Below are 25,784 nucleotides of genomic sequence, written 5' to 3' on the forward strand. Positions count from 1 at the left end.
TGGGGAAAGGTCAGAGCTCGAATCTGGCCTGTGAAGTAATAATGCCAACTCTAGACAGAATGACTGGGGTAAATGATTAAAGCTGTAAGGAGACATGACTTCCTGGCCAGTAGAGGGAAGATCCACGCACAGTAAATTCTGTGTAGTTCATTCAGTAAGTACAATTCATGAGCATAAAGGGTAGCGTGATCTCATTAAGATGAATAAATACTCGTGTCGTCTAATCGAGATGGAAAACACAATGAATGTTGAGTCACTGATTTTGTGGTCAAATTACCAGTAGCAACATTAACACCATCGTCGGGTGTCAATACTCTTATGGGGTGAATTTGAATAATATTTCATGTCCCTGTGTGTTTTACAACTCGTGAAGTGTTACCCTGCAGCTGATCTCGTTCAGTTCTTTAAAATCATTGTAATCCAAGCGTATTTTGTTTAGGCTGATAAAACTGTCATCAAAATAAGTTCTCCTTTTTATTCATCGACAACTTCATGTTGCGAAACAATGATAAACTTCTAAAATATCTGACTGCTTCATGTAAGAGTCCTGGTGATGGAAAGGGACTCCATAGGACACAAGCAAAAAACAGCATAATTCTTTCCCTCCATGAGCCCTTCAGAGCCACTCGGTGGGCTGTCTTCTCTGTCCCTGGATAAGTCTCAGGCAAATTTCCCAAGGAATACAACTTGGGATAGAATCTGGTTGCACGTAAAGCAAACCCTTCGCTACCTTTTCTGACGTTATTAAGAAGCCAACAAACTTACAGAATGGCAAACCACTTTAAATATATCTTTGAAAACTTGGCCATCCATCATTTTGGTATATATGGTGATTGCAAGTGTTACTTAAATTATATCACTTGACATATTTTTTTTTAAATGATGTGTTTTTTTTTTAGTTCATGGTTTTGCTTTCTGACCTGTGATGATATGTCCACCACATTCTACCCATTCAGAGTTTATCTTAAATCAGGAAGAATTATGAGAAGAAATAAACAGCTCCTTGCTTGATTTATGATTTCAATGTAAAAAATATTTCCCATGACATGAATGAATGGCAGAGGTTAATATTATGATTATTGTAAGGACCATGACTCAGTTGACCCTGGAATTAGATTTCATTTGCCAGATAGCATGTTCGAGGCTGGATTTTTCATGATGCCAACCAATCTGGCCCATCATGTTTTCCTGAACTGGCTGCTTTGGCATTTGGCAGGTTGGCCTAAAAGGGCATTGTCCACCCAGGGTCCAGCCCATCAGAGGTGTGACATTACATGCTTCCCAGAGGGTACATCCTGGGGCCGCTTTGCAACTCTGCTGGCAGCACAGGAACTTCCCGTCCACGAAGAACCCACTGTGGTACTTGATCAGCAGATGGGGGTTGCCCCTTATCTCTGGGGAGCAGGCAGGAAGAAAGCACGATGTGAGCAAACATTGGCCCAAGAGAAGAAACACATTCCATCAACGCTGTTATCATAAAATAATGAAAATCTCATTTTGCCAGCAACCAGGGTAAAAGCAAATGTTTCCCAAAGGATATGTTTTTCACTCAGAAGTTACAAAGCCAAAAAGGAAAGTCTAACCATGTTTATTGTGAGAACAGCACAATAAGTTATATCAATCTGAAAAAAAAAACTACTAGAAAATACATATACAAGTTAGCTTGGTTTTAGAATTTTACAGTAGGACTAGAGGACTAGATCTTAGCAAGAAGAAAAGAAGGTTCTAATAAACATACACTCCCCCTGCCTTTTTTGGGAAATATTTCAAATGTACAGAAAAGTTGCAAGAATAGTGCAATGAATTTCCATGTACCCTTCACCCAGATTTACTGATTTTTAATTGTTTGCCATATTTGTTTTATTACTTTCTCTGTACATGCATATTATTATTTAAAATTTTTACTATTATTATATTTCACTTAACCATTTGAGAGTAAGTTGTGGATATCATGACCTAAATAATGTCACTCATAAATCTTTCAGCATGTAACTTCTGTTAACAGGGACGTTTTCTTATATAACCATGATACAATGAGCCAATTCAAGAAATTTAACACTGATACCATACTACTACTTAATATATATTCCGTATTAAAATTTTTTCACTTGTTCTAATAATACCCTTTATAATCATTCACTGTTTCTGATCGAGGATCCAATCTAGAATCACATACGGCATTTAGTTATCTGGCTTTCCTTGATCTAGAACAGTTCCTTGTCCCTTCTTTGTCTTTCATGACTTTTGACCTGTTTACACTAAGGAATGAATGGTTTCTAGAGCTACTTTTCTAGGCATATGTGTATATTTTTATAGGATAATGTTTTATTTTTTTCAGCTCTCTTACTTTATTATTTAGGGGGGAGGTAATTAGGCTTATTTAATTTATTATTTTTTAATGGAGGTACAGGGATTGAACCCAGGGCTTTATGCATGCTAAGCATGCTCTACCACTGAGCTATGCCCTCCCCCCTCCCTAGGCGCATGTGTATACTTTTTAGAAACCATGGTAATAGGACAATGTTGAATCCAAATAAGTGAAATTCTAATATTGAAGTGTAATACTGTGTCTACAACAAATTAGCCTCTCTCGAAATCCGACAGAGAAACCGACAAGGTCTTCGTAGAGAATAGTTCAAGAAGAGTCTCTTGGAGGGGAGGGCTGACTCTATGTGTGGCTTAAACTCTTTACTTCTACTTCTTGATTGTCTATTCATCTTGAGGACTCCTTGTTTTGTTCTCCTCCCCCTTTACAACCCTGACTCAAGGAAGTGATTTGAGTCACTGGGAGGAAATGAGATAATATATGTAAAACATCCAGCACAGTGTTTGGCTCCGCGTAGGTGATCAGTGAACAGGGGGCTTTCATGATACCATTCCCTTAGTTTTAAATCAACTCAGCTTGGCTGAAAATGCTGGCATAAAAAACTTTACTAAATATTAATGGGAATGAAAGGGAAATTATTACAGAAGTCAGAAGAAGCAAAAGGAGTTAAGTTTACAAAACACTGCTTTCTGACCTTGGTCCTAAGTGGTCATTGCAATTCCTTGGACACAGGACTTGCCTTCCTGCTCTCTAAGCTCCTGGTCTCCACGTACCAGGATTCCAGTTATTTCCTACTACGTGGGTTTAGTTTCCTGGGTAACTAATTCTTTTCCAGCCAAGTGCAAAAGTCCACCTTGCAACACTCCCACCAACTGTTAATATGTGTATAGCACTTTAGATACTTTCTCTCACTTATGCCGTCTCATTTAACCTTGTCAATAACCTTGGGGTAGCTATTATTGTTATGACTAACAGACTTAGGTAAACTCAGGTGCAGAGATCGTGTAACTTGCTCAAGCTCAGAAATCTAGTCAAAAGCATATTTGAGACTCAGCCCCAAGCTTTTGTTGCTATATTCCAATGCACAGATGCCAGCTTCTCTGACAAACCCCCTTCAATTTTAATTTTTGGAAAGAAGGGTACACTTTATTCACATCTGGGCAGCTGAACTCGGAGCCATGGTGGCTGATACTCCTTGAGTCCCCTCGGAATCTGCCCATACCTGGTGTAGGTTACCACCTGGAAAATTCAATGTCTCCAATGTTCACCTCGGTTTATAATGCCTGAGCCAAATAATAGACACAAAAACACGGGGACCAGAGGAGGGTCATTCTAGCAGAGTAAGACTTCATAGGCAAGGAGATTTGAATGAGGGAACCTTTTTGTTTTCCTGTAGCAGGTTGGTTGGCCAGTCTGACAGCTTATCTCACCCACCTCTCTCTTGCTATCTGGCAGCATAGAGGCTGGAAAAGTCAGATGCTGTCTTCCAGCTTCATTTACACATAGAAATGGCCATGAGATGCAGTTCTGGCCAATGAGACACCAATAAAAGTTTGCAGAGGGGCTTCTGGGAAAACTCAAAGTCTTCCTGGGTGCCTCTAAGGGTGGCAGAGCAGAAATCTAGGAGGAGCCAGGGTCCCTACCGACTTCATTGAGCTTCTGCACTAGTCCTGGGCTTCCTTCCTACTGGACTTGTAAGAGAAACAAACATGTATTTGTTTCAGCAACTGTTTGGTATCTTTTCACCGGCGTCCTGAAGCATTACTAACTGATACAAATGGCTTCCTGTGATTACGGCAGCCCTAGCGATCGGGTGTCTCTGCAGTTTATGAGGGGCTAAGAGACTCACTTCTGCTTCTCTCTCTGCTCTCCTTTTATCTTCCATATACCTCCACATGAGCTTCCCAAACCTGCCTACCATATATCATTCCAGAAAGATCCACAAAGAACCTTAGTGCATGACAAATAGCTGCACACAAGAAGTGTCTCCATAGCAACTGCCCCTGGCAGATCCCCTCAAAGGAGGCTGAATGGGAAGCAGCATCTTAGAGCTCCTCCTGGAGGCCCCACTATAACACAGTGGCACATGTTTGTGTGTTGGACACTAGTACATTTATGAATCACTCATCTGTGGCTCGTGACTGCTCTAGGAAAAAGAGAAATGTGATCTCCCATTTTACAGGTCAGGAAACTGAGACCCAGAGATGTTATAGTTTTATTAGATGACACAGCAAAGCAGGACTTGAACGCAGTTTTGTCTGACTCTAAGAAGGATGCCCATCTCACTTCAACAAGCTGGTGGCAGGTAAAGTGAGGCTATTCTCCTCCTTGCACTACTTGACTGTCCTACAGAATAGGTTGCTAAACCCTTTCATACAAAGGGAAAATTACACCCCATGTGCAAAAAAGGATGTATTTGCATCAAAATAGAGTAGGTGGTTGTCTAAGTGTGTAATTTGAGGTGTAGTGAGAAAGAGCCTGAGTCTAAAACTTAAATAAAATAAAATAACATCTTCCCCTATCAGGGAGCTTAATATCTGAAATTCCACCAGTAGAGTCACTCATTTGAGTTAACTATTGTCCTCACACCACTACCCACCTTTACAGTAAAAATATCATAGGGAGAAACATCATAATGCTAAATTGCTAATTCTCTCTTTTACCAAAAGTTGCTACCATAGCAGCCTAGGAATCACTGAATGAGTTTCATTAAATCCCCAGTTTTGCCTAGCATTTATACTGTACTATTTAACATTTTGAGTTTGGGTAATTGAATTATGTATTCTCCATAATTGGGTACATGACATTGGCCATGTCTCTTTAACTTCACTTATCTGAAAAATGGATAATAGTATTACCCCTTGCCATAGAGCTGTCCAAAGGATTAGCTAAGAAAATGTTTTACCACTGCTTGACACAGGAGCTGGCAAATGATAAGTGCTTAGTAAGTATTAGATATAATTTTCTGTAAATACCCAAACTACAGTAGCTACAGGATCTGACATAGCCCCATGAAGACCTAGACTTTGCTCTGATAAAGGCGAGCACAGTGGGTGGAGAGCAGGTGGCCTGGCTTCCTCCTAGCTACTGGGAAGGCACAATAGCCGGCTCTATGCAGGGCAGGGAAGGGAATCTGATCCCCAGGCTTCCTCTAAGTAACAATGAGAATGCAAAACGAGGATGAGCACAGCACATTCTCTGAGGCTGGTAGGAAAATCAACAGATTCTCTTTTGGCATTAGGCCCTTTTATTGCCATATCTTTCCTCCACCAAGCCTCAAAAGAGCTCAGTCAATGACTCCCTTTATGACTTTTTTAAAAAATTACCTTTCTGTAATGCTTTCAACCACTGACTTCGGCTCTCTTCATTTGATGCATACACATAGAGAAGCCCATCTTTATAGACAATCTGGAAAGGAAAAGATTTGGTGCATTTAGGTGTAATCGCGTTATAGTTCACTCTGGTGCAACTACAAATTTTCTGTTATCCAAAAGAAATATTGCGTTTGCTTATATAATATGCATTAGCCCTGGAATTAGATTTTTTTTAATCTAGTTATTTTTATCCTCCACCCCTCAGTTTATTTTCTCCCAGACACCTCTGCACTTTGGAAAATCACAGCAACAATGCATCTGACAGCAGTAAACATTGAGGTCTCAGCAGGAACGCCCTGGACCATGGAGAATTACAAAAGTATAAAATATTAGACATTACAGTTGTCTTGGTGTTCTGGTCCATCCACCTTCCCAGTTCATGACTCTATAGCCCACTGGAAAATGTTTATCTGCTCTATTCTTGAAAATATCTTCAGAAATGGAATGTCCTTTACTTTTGCTCTGCCATCCTTGCCAATTTCCATTCATTCTGATCACTATATAGCTCATACTTATATTGAGTAAAAACATGTTTCCCTGTTACTTCAGTCCCTTGGGTCATGTCCCACCCCAGGGATCCCCAGCATAAATCATTTTCTATTCCTTAAGACACTTGGTGAAATGTTTGAACATTACAAAGTCTTCCCCAGATCCTTCTCAAGTTTATTCAGCTTTTGTGGGTAAACAGTACAGACTATTTATTAAATACCTACTAGTATTGGGGCTCTATCCTAGATAATTTAAAATTTTAATTCTATTTCAACTCTACAAAAATATATGACTATGCCCACTTTGCAAACGAAGAAACAAACCCAGAGAGAGATTGAGAATGTTGCCTGTGGTTACAGAAATATAAGCAATGGGGCTAGGAGCTCCAAAGCCTGTGTTCTTTGGAGTATTCCATGCCTCTGTGATACAGATTTGAAGCATCTTCCATGAGCACATACTCCCCTTTTTTCTTCCAACTGAGTAGTGTTTTTTCTTTTAAGTGAGAAGTATGGATTGTTTACCAACTAGATAATTTTTTTAATTGAAGTATACTCAATTATTGAGTATACAAGTATACTCAAGTATACAATTATACTCAATTTAATTGAAGTATACAGTATGTCAATTTCTGGTGTACAGCATGTTTCACTGACTAGATTTTATTTTATTTCATTTTTGTCCATTGTTCCCTCATAGTAGCAGAGGGTAGCCTGACCATTGGAAGGACAGTTCTTCTGTCTTTAGATCAGAAATGTAAGTATTCGTGATATAATAAAAGTAGGGCATGTGTTAGCGCAAGCCACTTCCCAGGGGTACTGCAGGCACATTCTCCATAGTAGGCCATTGTTTGAAGTACTTTAGGGTAAAATTCAAACTCTTTAGTGTGCGGTGCAAAGGTGTTCACGATGTGGCCCCGCCCACCTCTCCTGGCTCATCCTTCACTCTTTCACTGGACTGCTTACTTCTAAGCACTACCTGGATCTCTCCAAACATGCCATTCTGTTTCACCTACCAGTGCCTTAACATTTGCTGTTTCTTTGGTTTTGCTGCCTTTTCTGTTTTTGCTGGACTCACCCCTACTTGTCCTTCCTAACCTGAGTGTCACCTCCAACAGGAAATCTCCCTGACCTCCTGGAGTGAGAAGTGAAGCTCTTGCCTTCTGGGTCACCATGGCTACTCTGCCACCTTCATCTTAACACCCACCCTCACTGCATTATAATGATCTGTAAATGCCTTGGGGACTGGGATGGCATTTTATTCCTTACAGTGTGCTCAGTAACCTGTGGCAGATTGGAAATGCTCTGCAGTGTTTGATGAAAGAGATCTTCAGACCCCAAGGCAAGTCAGGCCACTGAGACTTACCCACTCATCTTTCTTTCTCTCCCTCTAGGGAAAGCAGAATGGTGGATAGAATTTTAGCAAATGGCCCAACTCCCATCTGGGGATGCTCCAAACTCAGAGACTGGTTGAGAATGTTGTCTGTGGTTACACAAATATAAGCACTTGCCATTGTCTTAACAATTTTGTAACATCTTTATTTATCGCCAAAATACTGAGTTCATAATAGAAAATATCAAAAGAAGAGCCATCCATCTAATGAACTGTTGTCCCGCCACTTACCTGAAATGGGTACTGTCTCTCCACAGGGGTCTGCTCCTCAAGATTTACTTTCTCCACACATCTGATTTTCTTAATCTCAATTGATCCTTTTCTGCTGCCTCTTTTCTGAATTAAAAAAATATATATATAAGATGCCTCACATGATATACAGTGGTGCATAAGGAAAAGCATAACATTAAAGTTGTGCTTAGGAAGGAGATTGGAAGATGGGATGGGCATGTGAGACTCACTCCAATTATTCCATACTAGTCAAAATCCAGTGATGACCGAATATGTTTTTGAAGTGTGGACACAAACTTAAACTCCTCCAAAAGCAAATCTTTAAGCAGCACAGTAATTTTATTTGATAATCTTGAAACCCATTTTAAATCACCTGCCATTGATTAATCTATTCAGGAAAATTAACGTTTAACTCCACAAAGCATCTTCATTTAATTTCAATTTTATGACAGTATTTCAGTATTTCTACTGTGATAGAATTCTGATCTGTATAGAAAGAGTCTTATGTCCAGCATTTGTTAAGGCAGGGCTTCTCATCTTCAGGACTATTTGGGGCTAGATCATTCTTTGTGGTGGGCACTGTCCTGGGTACTGTAGGATGTTCAGCCTCCCTGGCCTCCACCCACTAGATGCCAGGAGCAAAGTGTCCTCTTCCCCCACTGATGACAACCAAAAGTGTCCCCAGCCATTGTCAAATGTCCTTTGAGGGGCAAAATCACCCTCAGTTGAGAACCAGTGTTTTAAAGTTAAAACTCGCCTTAGTAAAGTTCACCAATGCTTTAAAATCCTTTATCTTGAGTTAATTATAACTTGGTTAACAATGTGATAAGTGAGTGCAAGTTGATCTTTACTGTGCAAACTAAGAAACCTGATGTTTCATTATATTAAGCACTTTGTAGAGACTTACAAAAAGCAAGTAGTATAAAAAACAATGGAATAAATAAGGTCTCACCATTTTGTCATATTCATAGTAGGAGAGGTTTGTTTTGGTCAAAACAAAAAGGCGCTCTTTGTAATTACTGGGCGACATTTTCTTCTTTTGCTGTGACCTTTTGAGAAGAAGTTCTTCTAGAATGGATTTTGTGTCCATATTGTCGTCCTAAACAAAATCAAATAATGAAAATGAATGTTTGCAGCATCTAGCTAGTTTCTCTTTTAGCTTTCATCATCTTTTTTTTTTTTTTAACAAAGGTACTGGGGATTGAACCTAGGACCTCGTGCATGCTAAGTATGCATTCTAACACTGAACTAAACCTCCCCACTGGTTTTCATCATTTTTATTCAATTATTTCATTCAGGGATAATAGATATAATTTTTGAAAATTAGATTTAGCAACATAGAGGAAAATTTAATGAAGCAGGCTCTTAAATACACACATACCTGCACTTTTTCCCCTCACTGCCTTGGCTTTCACACGTAGAAATATGTTGATTTTTGTAGTATTTTATGCATTGTACTCATCTCCCACTTTGGATCATAAATTCACCGTCTTCACATTACCTTCAGACCACCATATCAAAATTCTCCTTATGCCTTAAGCATTCTATGGACATTTGTTGAATTGAGTTAAATATCATCAAACTTAAAAATTTCAACTCCAGTTTCCCATGTCTGAAGTAACTGATCAACTGAAATTTCTCTCCATTAATGTGGCCAATTGCTGGACCAAACTATCCAAACCACTGTGAGACTCTGATATTGTAGTGAATGACCAGCCCCCCCCAACCCTGAGCATGACCCAATCTTTAACATAAAGGACATGGGTATAATTTTCAATATTTCTGAGAAGAAAACATTTTCAAAACCTATCAAAAGAGATTTAAAAGAACTGGAAGAATTGGTACTTCATAAACAAAAAATACTCTGTCTTTTTCTTCCAAAACCTCATAAAACATTAAAAGTTAAGCTGTAAGGGGAAGGGGAGGGGGGATAAATTAGGAGTTCGGGATTAGCAGATACACACTAATATGTATACAAGAGATAAACAACAAGGTCCTACTGTATAGAACAGGGAACTACATTCAATATCTTGCAGTAACCTATAATGAAAAAGAATATATATATATATATAACTGAATCACTTTGCTGTACAGCAGAAACTAACACAACATTGTAAATCAACTATGCTTCAATTTAAAAAAAGTTAAGCTATTTCTGGAAAATAAATGCTTTCATTTTCTAGTTCTACTAAGACTCTTGCTTCAACCCTCTGATACCGGGTCTGGTAATGAAAAGTAATGTTAAGCGATAGGCCCCAAGAGATAAACTTCCTTATGTCGTTCTTTGCTTTGTGAAATCACTTGGTTGTTAGCAGTCAGATGCCCAATAATTACCATCTTCCTTTGTTTATTGATAATCTGAAGGTAATTAATTTTACTCACCTTAAATTCAATAGAGCTGAAGTGTGCTTGTAGGTCTTTAACTCTCAAGCTCTAGGCAAAAAGTCACTGCTCTGAGGCACCATCACTCATATTCCCTCTTACTATGCCAGGGCTGTGCATTAAAAAGAAGATATTTGCATTCTGTGTATCACTTGATCAGGAAGCAGACACATAAGCATTGCTCTGTGTGGATGGAAGCTGATGTCAATTGAACGTGTTCAATCACTAACTCACTTCTCAGTGGCCCAGGTGTAGGATGGGCCTACCATGATAGGGGAGCGGAAGAAAGGGAGACTCAGAAACACAACTTGGTATTAAATAAACCATGGGCAGGTCCACCAGCTTCCCTCCTGCCACAGAATATAACACCCTCAAAATGGGAATCAAGAAAATCAGCTTTTATTATTTATTTTCATAGCTCAGGAAACTATTCATCTCTCAAATGTTCTCCAAGGACATTGTTTATCTCCTAGGGAGAAGTGGTAAAAATCTTATTCATTAAATATAATATAAAGTCTCGGCCACTTTTTACTTCAAATGGTGTTTTATCTGGGGAAAAAGGCATAATTCTTTTGTGAAAGTAGATGAGGTTTTTGTTTGTTTGTTTGTTTGTTGTTTTTTGAGCACAATGAGTGCTCTTCTCTGTTTTCTTTGCCCTGGACTCAAAGATGAGGCGGAGATTAGGGTGTATAGTAAACCCAGCAGGACCTGGGAAGGCAGGGAGCATGAGGATGTCTCAAAACTATGGAGGGTCTACTTTGTGGGAGTTAAAGTCCCCTTTGGGGGAGCCATATCACACTAGGCAAAGGTGTAGGGAACTTTTGCCTTTTAAATGTCTACATTAAAAAAATTTACTAACAAAGCAAAAATAGAACACTATGAAAACTCTTGTCAAATGTCTTTTATATCCACAACTAACAATGTACTCCTCAAAGCAGAGTGGTAGTTAAATAGGTCTGGTTTAATTGAATAGAAAATTTACTTTCCAAATTTTTTCAGATGTTTAATCAGTTTGTAACATTAAGAGCACTGTTTTAAAAATACAAATCCCAGTGTCCAAGGCAGTGCACGATAAAATGCATGCTTTTCTGTTTATAGAACTTTCACATTCATCACATGAAAGGTGATTTCTTGGGGAAAATTAAAAATTAATTTTATCTAAAAGTTTTTGTCTAAAAAATTAATATGATGAGCCACAGAAATCAATGACAAATGAAATTCACAAAGTCGCTTCTGTATATTGAAGGGAAAAAGGACATTGACTAGAAAGGAAGGTGCCAAGTCCTCAAGCACATTTTCTAATCAATCTCCAAGAGTTTATACACGTTGCTGCATCTGATGAACTATAACTTGTCAAATTTCAACAAAATTGTTAATTCCAAATCCTGCCTTTTGTGAATTTTTTGGCTTTCATTTTTTTTTAATTGAAGTATAGTTGACTTACAATGCTGTGTTAGTTTCTGGTGTACAGCATAGTGATTCACTTATACATATATATTATTTTTCATATTTTTCATCATAGGTTATTACAGGCTATTGAATATAGTTCCCTGAGTTACACAGTAGGATCTTGTTGTTTATCTACTTTATATATAGTAGTTAGTATCTGCAAATCCCAAACTCATAGTGTATCCCTCCCTTCCCACCCCTTCCCAACTTTGGTAACCCTAAGTTTGTTTTCTATCTGTGAGTCTGTTTCTGTTTTGTAAATAAGTTCATTTGCATCATTTTTTAGATTCCACATATAAGTGATATCATATGATTCCTTTTAAAAATCGTATGTGATATATGTTTATTCACCAAAACCAAGAACTACAGACAAGTGAAAGAAAAAAACTGTTAACATTTTGGTGAACATACCTCTAGATTTTTTTCAAATTACACGTGCAACTGTTTATTTTCACACACACAAAAGAGTTCATGTGCTGTGCATATGTGTTGGGAATCGGTTGTTCTCATGTAACAAACACCTGGGGTCACCTGTCTTTGAAGTTCTTCAAAGTTCCATTCCCTAATCTGGGCTCTGGAGCACCCTAAGGAACTTAAAGATCCCCGTTTTGACAACTCACGCTTTTGTCATCTCCAGATCAGTTTCTTCTAAGACAATACCTGGTTCCTGCTCAAATTTCGACCTGCCTTTCTGCTTCTGTTTGCTTCTGTCCCTTCTGTGTACTTCTCTCTTCTCCTAGATTAGCCTCAATTCTGAACTGAAAGCATTTCTGTGGTCCCCCTTGGTGTATAGGAGGTGATTATTGGTGAGGACTAATTTTTAGAAATGTAACATTCTCCTCTCTTGTATTAGGACAATAAGTCAGCAGGACTGTGGTCCCTCTTGCCTGTCCAAAGACAAGCCACTTGGCTCTGTCTGCCCGTATTTAAGGGGAAATTCAGTTGGGGAGATTTTAAAAAAAACTAAACAAAATAAAATTAGATCCTAACTCTAGAGACCAGAAATCTATTTCCATAGAGAAGCTGATGGGATTTGGTTGGACACTCACATATCACCACCTACACAGAATAGACACATCCATTTGCTTACCAAATAGCCCAGGCTGCCTATTTCCATAAGCACATGAAACTAGAAGGACATTAAAGTGCGAGGGAGGCAAAAACAAAAACCTGGCAGAAACCAATATAGTATTTTCTATAAGGAGGTCAGTAGCCATGATGTCATCTATAACATATATGAACTGTGCTTGCGGAATTAACAAGACTTGGAATCACTATGGTTATTTAGTAGTTATAAGGAAATGATATCATGACAATAAGGAGTACAAATCTGCAGATCTATTCAGCACACTTGATTTTGAGCCTACAGTGTGCCCTGAGTGACACCTAATGGGTTTGAGAGGTAGATTTCATGACTAATTAATATGCAAGGTTGCTGTGGGGCGGTGGACTCAGAAGCCTTGGAGAAGGTTGCAGGTCCGTCACTTGTCAGCTGTGTCACCCCAACCAAGCCCCTTCCCTGCTGTAAACTTGACTTTTCTCATCTGTAAAATGAGGTGAGCAGCAGCTCTTTCATGTGATGTGACTTAAATGAGAAATCTTTTGTGAAAAATACTGGGCATACTATGGGTACCCGTAATTTTTTTTTATGATTAAAAAAGAAAAAAGTGGAAACAACTCAAGTGCTAGAGAGAAGTCCATTCTCTTTGCTATGAAAGGCCTGAGGAAGGAAAAGTTATGTTTTTCTTAAGATAATTGAGAAAGATGTTATGGAAGGAAGGGATTTAAAATTGGCCCTTGGAAGATATGAGTGACTGTGGTGATAATGGTCCTAGCTAATGTTTAAGGACGGCTCACCCAGTGCCAGGTGCTCTTTAAAGCACCTTAAAAATATGCATTTGTTTACTGCTCACAATTACCCTATCGGGTAAGCCATGAACAGCCCCATCCTATGGGGTAAGTTATAGCAAAGCCCCCCATGGGGTAGGTTGCAGCATCATTCCTGGCTTATAGCTGATGCCACTGCTGTAGATAAGTAAATCACCCAGGCCACACTGCTAGTGTGGTGGAGCTGGGGTTTGAATCCAGGCTGTCTAACTCCACAGCCCATATTCTTGATCACATTACTGGTACTAGGAAAGGACATGCCAGCGGTGTAGCCCTTCTAATCAGAGAAGGCCCTAATCTAAATGTAGGAAGGCAGCCGCAGGGTATCAAAGCTGGTAGGAAACCTACAAGTCATTTTAGAGTCGCAATACTGAGTCCCAGCAACCTAGGTGACTTAGCCAGAGTCACCAAGCAGTGACCTGGCAGACACAGCCCAGGGAGCCAGATTACTGGAGTCCTGCTTGGGGCACTGCCCACACTGTCATGGCCATAAATACACCAAGTGAGATCTGTGTGTTCAGCTAAATGTCTGATAGCCTTGCTAAAGCATGCTGTCTGGTAGAAGGAGGCATAAATTTGAGTCTTATCAGACCCACGTAAGGGACCAAAGGCTTTATTAGAAATACCAGAAAGATATGACCTGTAAATAATCTTTCAGCAGGAACCTCCTGTGCAGTGTTAAATAGCAAAACTCTAGCCTACATTTTGAATATAGGTAAGAACATACAACCTCCGAAGTTGGAATAAATTCCAAGTGATGCAGAAGGGGAGCAAGAGGCAGGAAAGGAAGGAAGAAAGGATTGTATAGTGAAAGGGGGCCATTGGATGGTTCCTGCAACCAAAATGCATATTTACTGACTGGCTCAGTATGGTGCCTTTAAAGCTTTATTTTTTAGAATTGAGAGATGGGAGTAGCAATTCCTTACCCCTTTATTTGATTTAGTGATCCTCCCTTACTTTACATGTCATTTACCTAAACACTTTGAGAGGTATCAAAATATTAAAAAAAAATACATGTTTTGGGCTGGCAGGGGAAGGGGGAGGGCAGTGGAGGGGCGAGGGCTGGAAGGAAAGGGAAGACGCCCCCACTGCGGACTGGGATGGGGGCTCCAAAAGCCAAATGGTGAACCTGTGACCAACTTAATCTTCAAATATTTGCCCAAGGCCAGGCCTGCTTATCTTCCTGCTAAATACGTGAACAAAATATGATGGTGAGTTAAACAGGAACCAAAAATTTAACTCAGAATCAGTCAAGGTGGTTCAAAAATGAAACTCTTAAGAGGCTAGCCAAAGACAAATACCAAATACTCCACAGAATCAGACAAATCCCCATTTCACAGGGCATTCTGCAGGAGAAAGAAAGTTAGAGTTGGTCTTGACATAATGTGGACAGAAATCCTTTAACACTGACCCTTGAATTCAGCATTTTGAAACACCATACCATGGTTCCTCCAAACGGAATTTATGAAAACCAGATACTTTAGGAGCCATTTTGGCACAAAGAAAGCGAGAATGCCAGTGCCATTCCTGTTGGAGCTAAAATTTGCTTTAGTTGTGAAATTCATCTTCGGTGCCTCATAGAGCTTTGCGAAGCCCTTCCTTCTTTTCAGCGACCTCTTTCCCTCTGCCCCCTCCCCTCTGCCCAGGGCACTTTCCTTAGGAGAAAAGCCAAAAGTAATCAATCCGCATCCTAACACCTCATGCTGAGTTACTTTAACACATAACACTGCTAAGATGGTACAGGTTGGTGTGGACAAAAGCACCAATGGTGGGCTCAAATCCATGCTCTGTCTCTATGCACTGCAGCATGTTACTTAACCCTGTGAAACAGCTTCCCCATCTGTAAAGGGGGTAAAATAGTAACCACCTCAAAAGGTTATGAGGAGAAAATGGTGGTACGATGCCTAGCACCCTAGTAGATGTTCCAGAAACCTGTCCTCCTTCCCCTCGTCACTCCATAGGCAATGTTTTTTAAAAGACCATAGCAAAGTTAAAAAACAGAAGCCAGCAAGATGCCCCTCAATAAAAAATTTCAGTCCTCAGCCCCTTCCCCCAGCTCCTGGGGAGAGGAGGTAATGGGAGGCGGAAGCCGCCCCACACCTTCTCTAGTCAACAAGCACCTGCTCTCTAGGTCTGTTACAAGCTCTCAATCCTGGGACTGGTTACCTTAGTATCCGGCTGACTGTGTATTTGTGCCAGCGGGTTTCTAACAAATCAATACATGGATGTTACTCAAAGTATGGTCCATGGACAGGCAGTATCAGCATCCCCTGGGAGCTGCTTAGAAATGCAGACTCTCAGTTTCCACCCTAGACCTAGCACATTGGAATATGCCTTTTAGCGAGATCCCTGGGTGATTTATGTGCACATGAGAGTTTGAACAGCATGGACCTAGACCACGTTCTAGTTGTATTACTTTTTAAACCCAATATAACCATCACGGTCCACACGAACTTTTAAAATGATATGGGTGTGGTTGCCACTGTAAGGTTCACCCCCTCCCATCTTTCTATCTCCATCGAAAATACCCCTAAGCCCCTGATTTAGGGAGACTTCAGGAAGCTAAGAGCAAATATTCGTAGCTAAAATAACCTCATAAAATTCACATAAACAAAAGAAGGTATGACTAACATTTCTTTGTCTTTTCAGAAGCAGTTAGGAAGCCAGTATGAAAAGTCATGGAAGGCCTAAAGAACAGAATGGAGAAATTCAGAAGAGGAAAGGACAAAAAGCTAGATCAAGCTGATGGTGGTGTATATACAACCTGGCAGCTTCCCTGAACGGGAATTTACAGTGAACGATAGCAGGCCCCCGGATGACGTGGCCCCACCCAGAGTCCCCCGAAGAGCCCCAGCAGTTTCACATTCATAATTTTGCAGTCTTTTTCTTAAAGTGCCCCCCTCCCCATTTGGTGACTCCAGGCTCTACAACATCCAGATCCGAACCCGTTTTCCTGTGGGACATGACACTGCGCAGCCACCTGCCACTTACACGCACCATTTTGGCCGGTTCCGCTGGCCATCCACCGCGGTGAGGTTGAGATGCCTCTTGCAGGAACTCGGCCCCAGCCGTCCTCCTTCCAGCAGCAACAAATTGTCTCACATTTTCCCAGCTGCTGGGTCAGAAATGGCTACATTACTCAGTGCCCCCCAAACGTTTATTGTCCTGCAAGGCCTTACACAATCCCACAGGAAACCGCGCTCAACACTTAGCCAATACTTGTTGTCCTGATTGAGCGCAACAAAAACGGAGACAAAAGCATATTTCATAAAGGTTCCAACTTTGATAACTCCATCTCCTGCTTTTCCCAGGCAGCTCTCGGGTACATGTGATAACCTGTCTTTGTTTAGAGAGCTTTACGCTGGAAAGGACAAGAAAATATCTCGGCCAAACCCTGCTTATGACGCTGACTTCTCTCACACGAGTCAGGAAACCATGAGGTAACGCCAAAGGGCGCGGAGAATAAGCAATGAAAACTTCAACTCACCACTAGACAAAGGGAGGCCAGAGAATATATGAGAGAGAAGGACAGTTCATATGATGAAAAAGGAGCATGTTTCCATAGCTTCAGTTATTAAGAAATCCAGAAATGGAAAAGAGATTGGTTTGGTTAGTGGACCATGCACCAAGATTGCAATAAAAGAACGTGATTATCACTTGACTGATTTATGATTATCACTATAATGATTTATGATAACATTGCAACTTTTTATTTTATTTAAAAAATTTTTAATTGAAGTATAGTTGATGTACAATGTGTTAGTTTCAGGTGTACAGCAAAGTGATTCACATATATATATATGCATATGTATATATATTCTTTTTCAGATTTTTTTTCCATTATAGATAATTACAAGATATTGAATAGACTTCCCTGTGCTGTACAGGACGTCCTTCTTGTTTATCTCTTTTACATATAGTAGTGTGTATCTGTTAATTCCAAACTCCTAATTTATCCCTCCTCCCCCTTTCCCCTTTGGTAACAATAAGTTTGTCTGTGAGTCACAACATCACAACTTTTGGCTTTACTCATTCTTCTCATTTACACCATCTTCTCTGGTGCACACTGGTTGTAAGTAATATGTAATAAATCTAATGACTTATTTTAGGCTAAGCTATGGACAGCTGAGAAAATTAATCATTCTTTTGGCATGCGTTGACACACTGTATTAGCTTATAAAGTGTTGGCTACTTCTTTATGAAATGTGATCAGTTTACAATGTGTCAATTTCTGGTGTACAGCATAATGTTTCAGTCATACATATACATATATATTCGTTTTCATATTCTTTTTCATTATAGGTTACTATAAGATATTGAATATAGTTCCCTGTATTATACAGAAGAAACTTGTTGTTTATTTGTTTTTATATATAGTAGTTAGTACTTGCAAGTCTCAAACTCTCAATTTATCTCTTCCCACCCCCTTTCTCCCTGGTAACCATAAGTTTGTTTTCTCTGTCTGTGAGTCTATTTCTGTTTTGTAGATAAGTTCATTTGTGTCTTCTTCTTCTTTTTATTCTTTTTTAGATTCCACATATGAGTAATATAATATTGTATTTTTCTTTCTTTTTCTGGCTTTCTTCACTTAGAATGATGATCTCCAGGTCCATCCACATTGCTGTAAATGGCATTATTTTATTCTTTTTTATGGCTGAGTAGTATTCCATTGTGTAAATATTACCACTGCTTTATCCAGTCATCTGTTGATGGACAATTAGGTTGTTTCTATGTCTTGGCTATTGTAAATAGTGCTGCTGTGAACATTGGGGTGCATGTATCTTTTTGAATTAGAGTTCCCTCTGGATATACGCCCAGCAGTGGGATTGCTGGATCACATGGTAAGTCTATTTTCAGTTTTTTGAGGAATCTTCATACTATTTTCTGTAATGGCTGCACCGAACTACATTAATACCAGCAGTGTAAGAGGGTTCCCTTTTCTCCACACCCTCTCCAGCGTTTATTGTTTGTGGAGTTTTTAATGATGGCCATTCTGACCGGTGTGAGGTGATAATGTCATTGTAGTTTGATTTGCATTTCTCTGATAATTAGCTGTATTGAGCATTTTTTCATGTGCCTATTGTTGTTGGCAACTTTTAAAATATCTATGGTGTGATGAAATCCTGGGTGGGCAGAGGAAGATGAAGCTACTGACTTTCAAAGAGGTAGCCTCTTGAGTGGACACAGGATTAGCATCATTTCTACTCATTCATTCATTTATTCTGCCAGTCAAGTCTTATTGAGAACCAACCATGTGCCAAGTGTTCTGTTAGGGGCTAGAGACACAGTAGGAAGGAAACACAACAGAGGCAGCCCACATCTTCAGGGGGCTTATGTCTAGTGGAGGAAGAACCACAAGTAAAGGTCTAATTACAGTAGAGTGTGTGAAAAATAAATACTTCTATTTGAAACTGGAGTTTGAGGAATGGCAGAGAGTCCTTCAGAACAATTCCAAAGAGGGGAAATTACATCCTGACAGCAAGTAAGTCCCTGATGGATTCCAAATAGCTCTCCATCCTCTAGGAATCAAGTAGGCAGTCATTTGAGAAATTGAGGGTGAAGGCGAGTAACAGTGGCACAGCAATCTGGCCAAATAAATTAATTCTACACTCTGCTAATTAACTTCCTTTCCCACATGGCGATTTGTTTTTACTCCACTGTTTAAACATGGTAGCATGGCTGAAGGTCAATTCTAGAATAAAAAGTCAATTTAGGGGAGGGGAGGAGGAAGTGGCAGAACCCTGGAAACACCTGGGCACAATCTCTTGGGATCCTCATCCCTTCTTGGGGCTTGAAACCCTCAAGGGCAGCTGGGAGGAGTGGTTTCCTCTGAGTCAGAATGTCCTAGATTTATTTACTTATTCTATTCATTCACTTCCTCTGCCACTTCTCCCAGGCCTTTTTTGGCTCTGTATTTTCCATGTCTTTAGTCTAATTCTCACTTGTTGTGGCAACCTGCTGTTTCTATTACTTGATTTAATTTGCTCGAATTATAGTCTGCGTTATCACCTCTACCCAGGGAGACCCTTAGGAATTTTCTCTAAGCTTGTCCATGCAGGCCTTTAGCAGGCAACAAGCTGGTGTAGGGCTGCGGCGTGGGGCGATCTGACTTCAGGATGTAAACAAGCTTGTTGAGTTGAGAGTAGTAGTGCTTACATTTTTAGAATAAGAAAAGACCCAAGAGGATCCATCGTGTGTGCGTTTGTGTGTGTGCACGGGCGCACGCTCGCGCTTCTGCCTGACCTATGTTTTTCTCTCACTTAAAAAAAATTCATTTGATCATGGCTTTAAATACCATCTATATGCTTTCGATTCCAAATTTCAGCCAGGTCCTCTCCCCTGAATTCCAGACTTGTATTGGACTGTCACTTTGTCTGTCTATACTTGGAATGCCTAATAACCATGTCAAATTTAACATGTCCAAAGCTGACCTTCCAACTCATCCTTCAAACTAGCTTCTCCTACAGTCTTTCCTTCTCAGCTAAGAGCTACCCTATGCTTCTAGTTGCTCAGGCCAAAGAACTCGGAATCACCCTTGACCTTTACCCTTCCTTCACACCCAACGTCTGATCCTTCACTATCTCTTAAAAATATATCCCAAATTTGGCCACTTTTTACCACCTCTACTGCTACTGACTGGTCTAAGTTGCCACCATCCCTCACCTGGCATATGGCATTCTCCTGCTGGCTCTCCCTGTTTCCATTCTTGCCTGAGTCTGTTCTCCACTGGCTAGCCAGAATGATGCTTTTAAATTTTAAGTCAAACCTGCCACTCCTCCCATCTGGATTCTCCAATGGTGCCCCCTTTTCTGGTCCCCTAGTACTATCTCTAACATCATTTTTATGATTCTTCTACTTCACATTGTCACACCTACAATATTCTGAGCACCACCTGCCCCAGGGCCTTTGCATTGGCGGTTTCCTCTGCTTGGCAAACCATCACAGATATCTGCCTGGTTTATTTCATCATCTCCAGGCTCTGCTTCAGATGGCCTCTTCCTAATGAGCCATACCTGGACCACCTTGTTTAATACTATATCTCACTCCACCCAGCACTCCCAGTCTCCCTTACTCTGTGTCATTGTTTTCTTTTTTTCATAGCACCTAACACCTTAAAATCAACTACATAATTGATTTATTTATAGTGTCTGTCTCTCCTTCCTGGAGATTAAGCCCACAAGGGCTCCGATAGCTTCTCTCTTCTGCAGCCTGAGCTTTTTCCAGGGCAGTCTCATCACTGGGGGTGTCACTTCATCACCTCCTGCACATATTCCTCCTGGTGCTAAAATAATCTACTTGGAGGTTGGATTCTCATATGACTAGTTTATACTTACTGGAATCAAAGATGAATGCATTACCTCTTCTAACAATGCTTGCATATTAAAGCTCAGGTTCGATGGTGGAACAAACAGCCTTTTTCCTCATGAAAGGGGATGGGTGAGTGAAGGGTTGGAGGTGGACCCAAAAAGATTTGTTGTGTTGTTTTGTTACAACCTTTCTTGACATTTATGAAATCTTTACCTAGACTGTTGGCATTTTCTCAATTTTACTCCTACTTTTTAGTGGAAAGTAAGGATTTGTGGTCGAGATAGGGTTGGCAAACTATGACTACCACCTGCTTTTGTAAATCAAATGTCTTGGAACACAGCCACAGTCCTGTGTTCAGATGTTGGGTGAGGCTGCTTGCTTTCTTCAACGGCAGAGTTGAGTAGTTTCAACAGAGCCCATATGTCCGCGAAGTCTCCAATATTTACAATCTGGCCTTCACAGAAAAAAACTGCCAACTCTCACGGTCAGGAAGAATCCTGCCAGCTGTGGAAGTGACCTAGTAGCTTGGAATTTAGCTCAAAAGCTCAATTCAACAGATATGCATGGAATTGTATTGTGTACAAGGTGCTAGAGTTGGAAGCAAAGAAAGTAGGCAAAGGGGGGCTTTTATGGAACCCCCCAGCCACGATTCCCACTTCCATTCAAATTATTCCCCCCTCATTTTATCATGAATAATTTCAAAATATAGAAAAGTTTTTAAAAAATGTATGGTGAGCACCCTACACCACTAGCTTCTACAGTTACATTTTGCTTTATTTGCTTTGTCATTTATCTGTTTATCTGCCCTCATTCCATGCATCAAGCCACCTTATTGGTATTAGTACTGTTACTATTTCTGTTATTTTTTGGTGCCTTCAAAGTAAGTCACAGACGTCAGTGTACTCCATCCGTAAACACCTCAGAGTACATAACATTAACTGAAGGTTAATTCAAATTAGCCTTTTATTTTCATTCCAACACCGTGATCTTGAAAGCAGCCTTCATTTGTCCAAAAGACCCAGCCTTACAAAAGCTGAAAACCGAGAAAGGTTATCAGCGTAACTGAGGTAAGTATCAGGGGACTCATTCACCTAAATGTCTCCATTTCCCCAGTTCAGAGATGAATCAGCCTTTCAGGGCTGAGAATGTTTTGCTTGTGATAAATTCTAGGAAAGTTCTGTTGCTCAAGGGAGAGGGTCATAAGCTGTTCTTTTCTGGCACGCTGCCAAAAACCCACGGGAAAGAGGAAAATAGTTATGATTTTCCTGCAATGGTTGATCACATGTAGCTTCAGGGTCAGAACCCTGGCCGATGGACCAGACCACGTCTGGTCAGATTCTTCTCGCAGGGGTGGAAATGCGAGTCACGTATACACATCTTTTCTGGATATTTTTGGATGTCTTTTACCACAAGCACATTAATGCCCTTCATAAACTAATGTTTACAAAATAATCTGTCCCTGACTTGGGGCCAGTTAATTTGCTGGGTTCAGAAAGTCTGAATCCCTAATATAGAATATTCGAGAGATATTTTTCATTCAATGAACAGCAGGTATAGCAAGCGCCCTGGGAAGCAAAATACCAAAACCTGACCAATCTGCAGGAAAGATTTTTTGAGTGCTTAAAAGAGAAAAAAAAATTGCAAATGGTGATATATATAAGACACATTTAGACACATGTATTTCTATAAAATGTATTTTCAAGAAGAAAGTCATACAGAAGAAGAAAATAAAATTTTTGAGTTAAAAAGGAAAAAAGGTCACAAAACATGTTGATAAAGTGAGTGTCTTTAAAGATGATAATGGTGGTATTTGGAATTTTTTAGAGAAGGCTTTCTTCACTGTCATATGGACATAGAGCTTTCTTTATGTTTCCTGGGATTTCCGAGGCAATGGATGGTGTATCTACACACTCATGTATCCAGCTGCCTGTTCAACATCTCCAACTGGATGGCAAATGACAGTGCGAAAAGTGCTCAAAGTTCCATGTACAGAGTCATATTTCTTTTTTTTTAATTGAAGTATAGTTAATTTACAATGTTGTGTTCATTTCTGGTATACAGCAAAGTGGTCAGTTATATACATTTATATATATATATATGTGTGTGTGTATATATATATATACACACACATGTTCCTTTTCATATTCTTTTCCATTATAGGTTATTACAAGGTATTGAATATAGTTTCCTGTGCTGTACAGTAGAACCTTATTGTTTATCTCTTTTATACATAGTAGTTTGTATCTGCAAATCCCAAACTGCCAATTTATTCCTCCTCAACCCTCTCTTCCCCTTTGGTAACCATAAGTTTGTTTTCTATGTCTGAGTCTATTTCTGACTTTGTAGATAAGTTTATTTCTGTCATTTTTTAAGATTCCACATATAAGTGATATATGGTATTTGTCTTTCTCTGTCTGGCTTACTTCACTTAGTATGATAATCTCTAGGTCCATCCATGTTGCTGCCAATGGCATTATTTCATTCTTTTTTGTGGCTAAGTAGTATTCCATTCCCCATCGTCTTTATCCACAGAGTCACATTTCTCATCTCAAAAGTGGGCCCTGTTAATGGCGAAATGTTACATGCTGCATATTCCATTTGTAAAAGTTTGCCCCCCCCCATGTTTGTTTTTCCTCATTTTAAGTCTTCTAGCTTTTTAGGACTGCTCTGTTTTTTTCCCTCTGCAGTGGACTACAAATAGAATTACCTGCCTTGCTCTGAAAATGCACACCCTTAGACTTGGCTTCTCCCGGTGACCGGCTTCTCAAAGACAAGAAAGGAAGGAAGCTCTCACGCCTGTTTTGGTTTCAGAGGCGGAAGGGATTCTGAGCCCCAGAGGAAGCTTTGAAAAGGTGATACACTGAAAGCATCCTCAAGACTATGGCAAATCCAGCATCAAAACGGGTAAAAAAGTACAGTGAAGCCATTCTCTCCTGTTGTATTAGGAAGCTGTCCTTCTAAATGCTCCGTGTAATGGAGGAAACTGGCAGGACACCTGTGCTCAGAGATTACTGCTGTGGCCAGTGGGACGCAACATTTCATGTCTTAAGTCTAGTTTAATAATTTTTTATCTTACTGGATGGCTGATTGGACATAGCCACTTTCTGAAAGGGTAAATATTTGTAAGAATTTTTCCTTACCTAGAGAGCTTTGAAGACAGACCTCATCTCTTTTCTCACATAAAAGCACATTTCTCGTTATTTATCATGAAATGAATGACCTGGAAACTGAGTGGCTTAAAACAACCATATTTATTTCCTCACAGGCCTTCGGGCCTCAAAGTTGAGAAGGATGCAGTTGAGTGCTCATATCTCATCCATGTGGCTTCAGCTGGGGCAGCTGGGGCTGCGGGGCCCCTTCCCAGATGGCTTATTTGTCTATATGTCCCGCACTGCAGTGTCCTTGGCCTCTGACTCCTTCCTCACATGGCGTTTCTCCTTCCAGGACCGCTTCTCCACATGGCGGGGACTTCTCCCAGAATGGTGGTCTCATAGTCATCTCTCTTCTTCCAGGAAGCAGAAGCTGCCAGGTCATTTCAGAGCCACACTGAGAACTGGCAGTGTCCCTTCCACTCTATTCCATCGGTCAAAGCAGCCACAAGCCCTGCCTAGACTTAAGAGGAAGAGAAGTAAACTCCACTTGTGATGGGCTAAGTGTCAAGGTCACATTGCAGAAGAAGACGTGTGCGATGGGAGATACTGTTGGAGCCATCATAGGAAAAGAGAATCTTCCAACGGAGGATAAACAGTGACTTTGGTCCACAACGTGTAGTTGTGATGATTGCCACGTCAAACGCCTCACCCAGACTTGAGAGGACAGACAGGCAAGGTTTCCTTAGAGGGAGGGATGGGGAAACTGAGAGCTGGGAGATGACTGGGGATAAGGCAGATTAAGGAGAAAAAGTTCCAAGCAGAGGGCATAGCAAGCCAATAAGAGAGAGAATGCCCATTCGAGACCTAAAAAAGTTCAGAATAATGGAAAGAGGGGGTGCTCGTGTGTGTGTGTGTGTGTGTGTGTGTTTACACTTGTCCTTCACCAAGTGTTGGCATGCTAAGGGTGAGGCTGTGTTAAGGGTAACACAGGACTTTCTCTTGCAGGCAATGAAAGTTTTAGGTGGTTGAGAATTCCATTTTCCTGTGACTTGGAAGATGGCGTGGCTATCAGAGAAGATGGATGGTGGCCATCAAAATGGGAAGGACCAAGTATATTTAAGAGATAACAGGAGCAGAAAGCACAGGATTTCAAGGTGGAAGAGTGATGGAGAGAGCTTGAGTTTCAGCTTCAGGTAACTGACTAAACATTGAACTTCTTGGTAGGGAATGCAGAAGCACTTACTAAGGACTGCAAAGTGCCAGAGAGTCTGTGCTTCCGTTTTATTTGGAGACTGTTGCAGGAAGACACCCGGCCTGCACAGTCGAAAATACTTACTACTTGGCCCTCTACAGATCCGTTTTACAGTGGCCACTTTCTTTCCTTTCCCAAAACCCAGTGAGCTTTCTAGTGTTTAAAGAACAGAAACCCGCAGCGGCTTCCACAACTCCTTACATCCCTGGGAAAAGTCTCCAATTCCCCTCCCCCTTGTACAGGGCGAACAAGAGGCAGCTTTATGTAACAAAAAAATTGTTTTGTGCTTAGGACCTGCCCAGCTCATTTAAGTCTCATCACAACCCAAGTTGTACTGTGTTATCATCACCATCCCTATTTTACAACGGAGGAACCGGAGGCAGAGAGGCTGAGTCACCTGCCAAAGGTCATGCAGCTAAGAAGTGGTGGAGGCAGGATCCGAACCCGTGCAGCCAAGCTTCGCGGATTGCGTGACGAGCGGACTCCAGGTAATGACAGGTTTCCCAGGAGGTCGCGTTGGGACCTTCGCCCTGAACAGAGCACCTGCTGGGCCTATCCACCCCTCCCAGGGCCCAGCGAGCATCTCTCCCGGGCAGGAGGGGCGC

General features: G+C 40.6%; 2 protein-coding genes across 5 annotated transcripts in view; one reads left to right on the forward strand and one right to left on the reverse strand.

Annotated features, from left to right (window-relative positions):
* The window catches only part of BMX (BMX non-receptor tyrosine kinase), a 49,090-nt gene extending 32,248 nt beyond the window's left edge, over window positions 1-16,842 (reverse strand). The window contains exons 1-6 of one of the 4 annotated variants that reach the window (XM_031445859.2): window positions 16,525-16,841; window positions 10,192-10,303; window positions 8,762-8,908; window positions 7,810-7,914; window positions 5,653-5,734; window positions 1,275-1,394 (exon numbers count right to left, since the gene is read on the reverse strand). In XM_031445859.2, coding sequence (XP_031301719.1) covers window positions 1,275-1,394; window positions 5,653-5,734; window positions 7,810-7,914; window positions 8,762-8,899 — 445 coding nt within the window. In that variant the 5' untranslated portion in view covers window positions 8,900-8,908; window positions 10,192-10,303; window positions 16,525-16,841. Of the gene's footprint in view, window positions 1-1,274; window positions 1,395-5,652; window positions 5,735-7,809; window positions 7,915-8,761; window positions 8,909-10,191; window positions 10,304-16,518 lie in introns of all 4 variants that reach the window. The other 3 variants (XM_031445858.2, XM_010993414.3, XM_031445860.2) reach the window with 3 other exon arrangements.
* Window positions 16,843-25,544: 8,702 nt separating this feature from the next.
* PIR (pirin) overlaps window positions 25,545-25,784 on the forward strand; it is a 92,239-nt gene continuing 91,999 nt past the window's right edge. The window contains exon 1 of the mRNA XM_031445862.2: window positions 25,545-25,667. The gene's annotated coding sequence lies outside the window, so the exon portion shown is untranslated. The remainder of the gene's footprint in view (window positions 25,668-25,784) is intronic.

The sequence above is a fragment of the Camelus dromedarius genome, chromosome X (assembly GCF_036321535.1).
Source record: "Camelus dromedarius isolate mCamDro1 chromosome X, mCamDro1.pat, whole genome shotgun sequence".
Taxonomy (NCBI): domain Eukaryota; kingdom Metazoa; phylum Chordata; class Mammalia; order Artiodactyla; family Camelidae; genus Camelus; species Camelus dromedarius.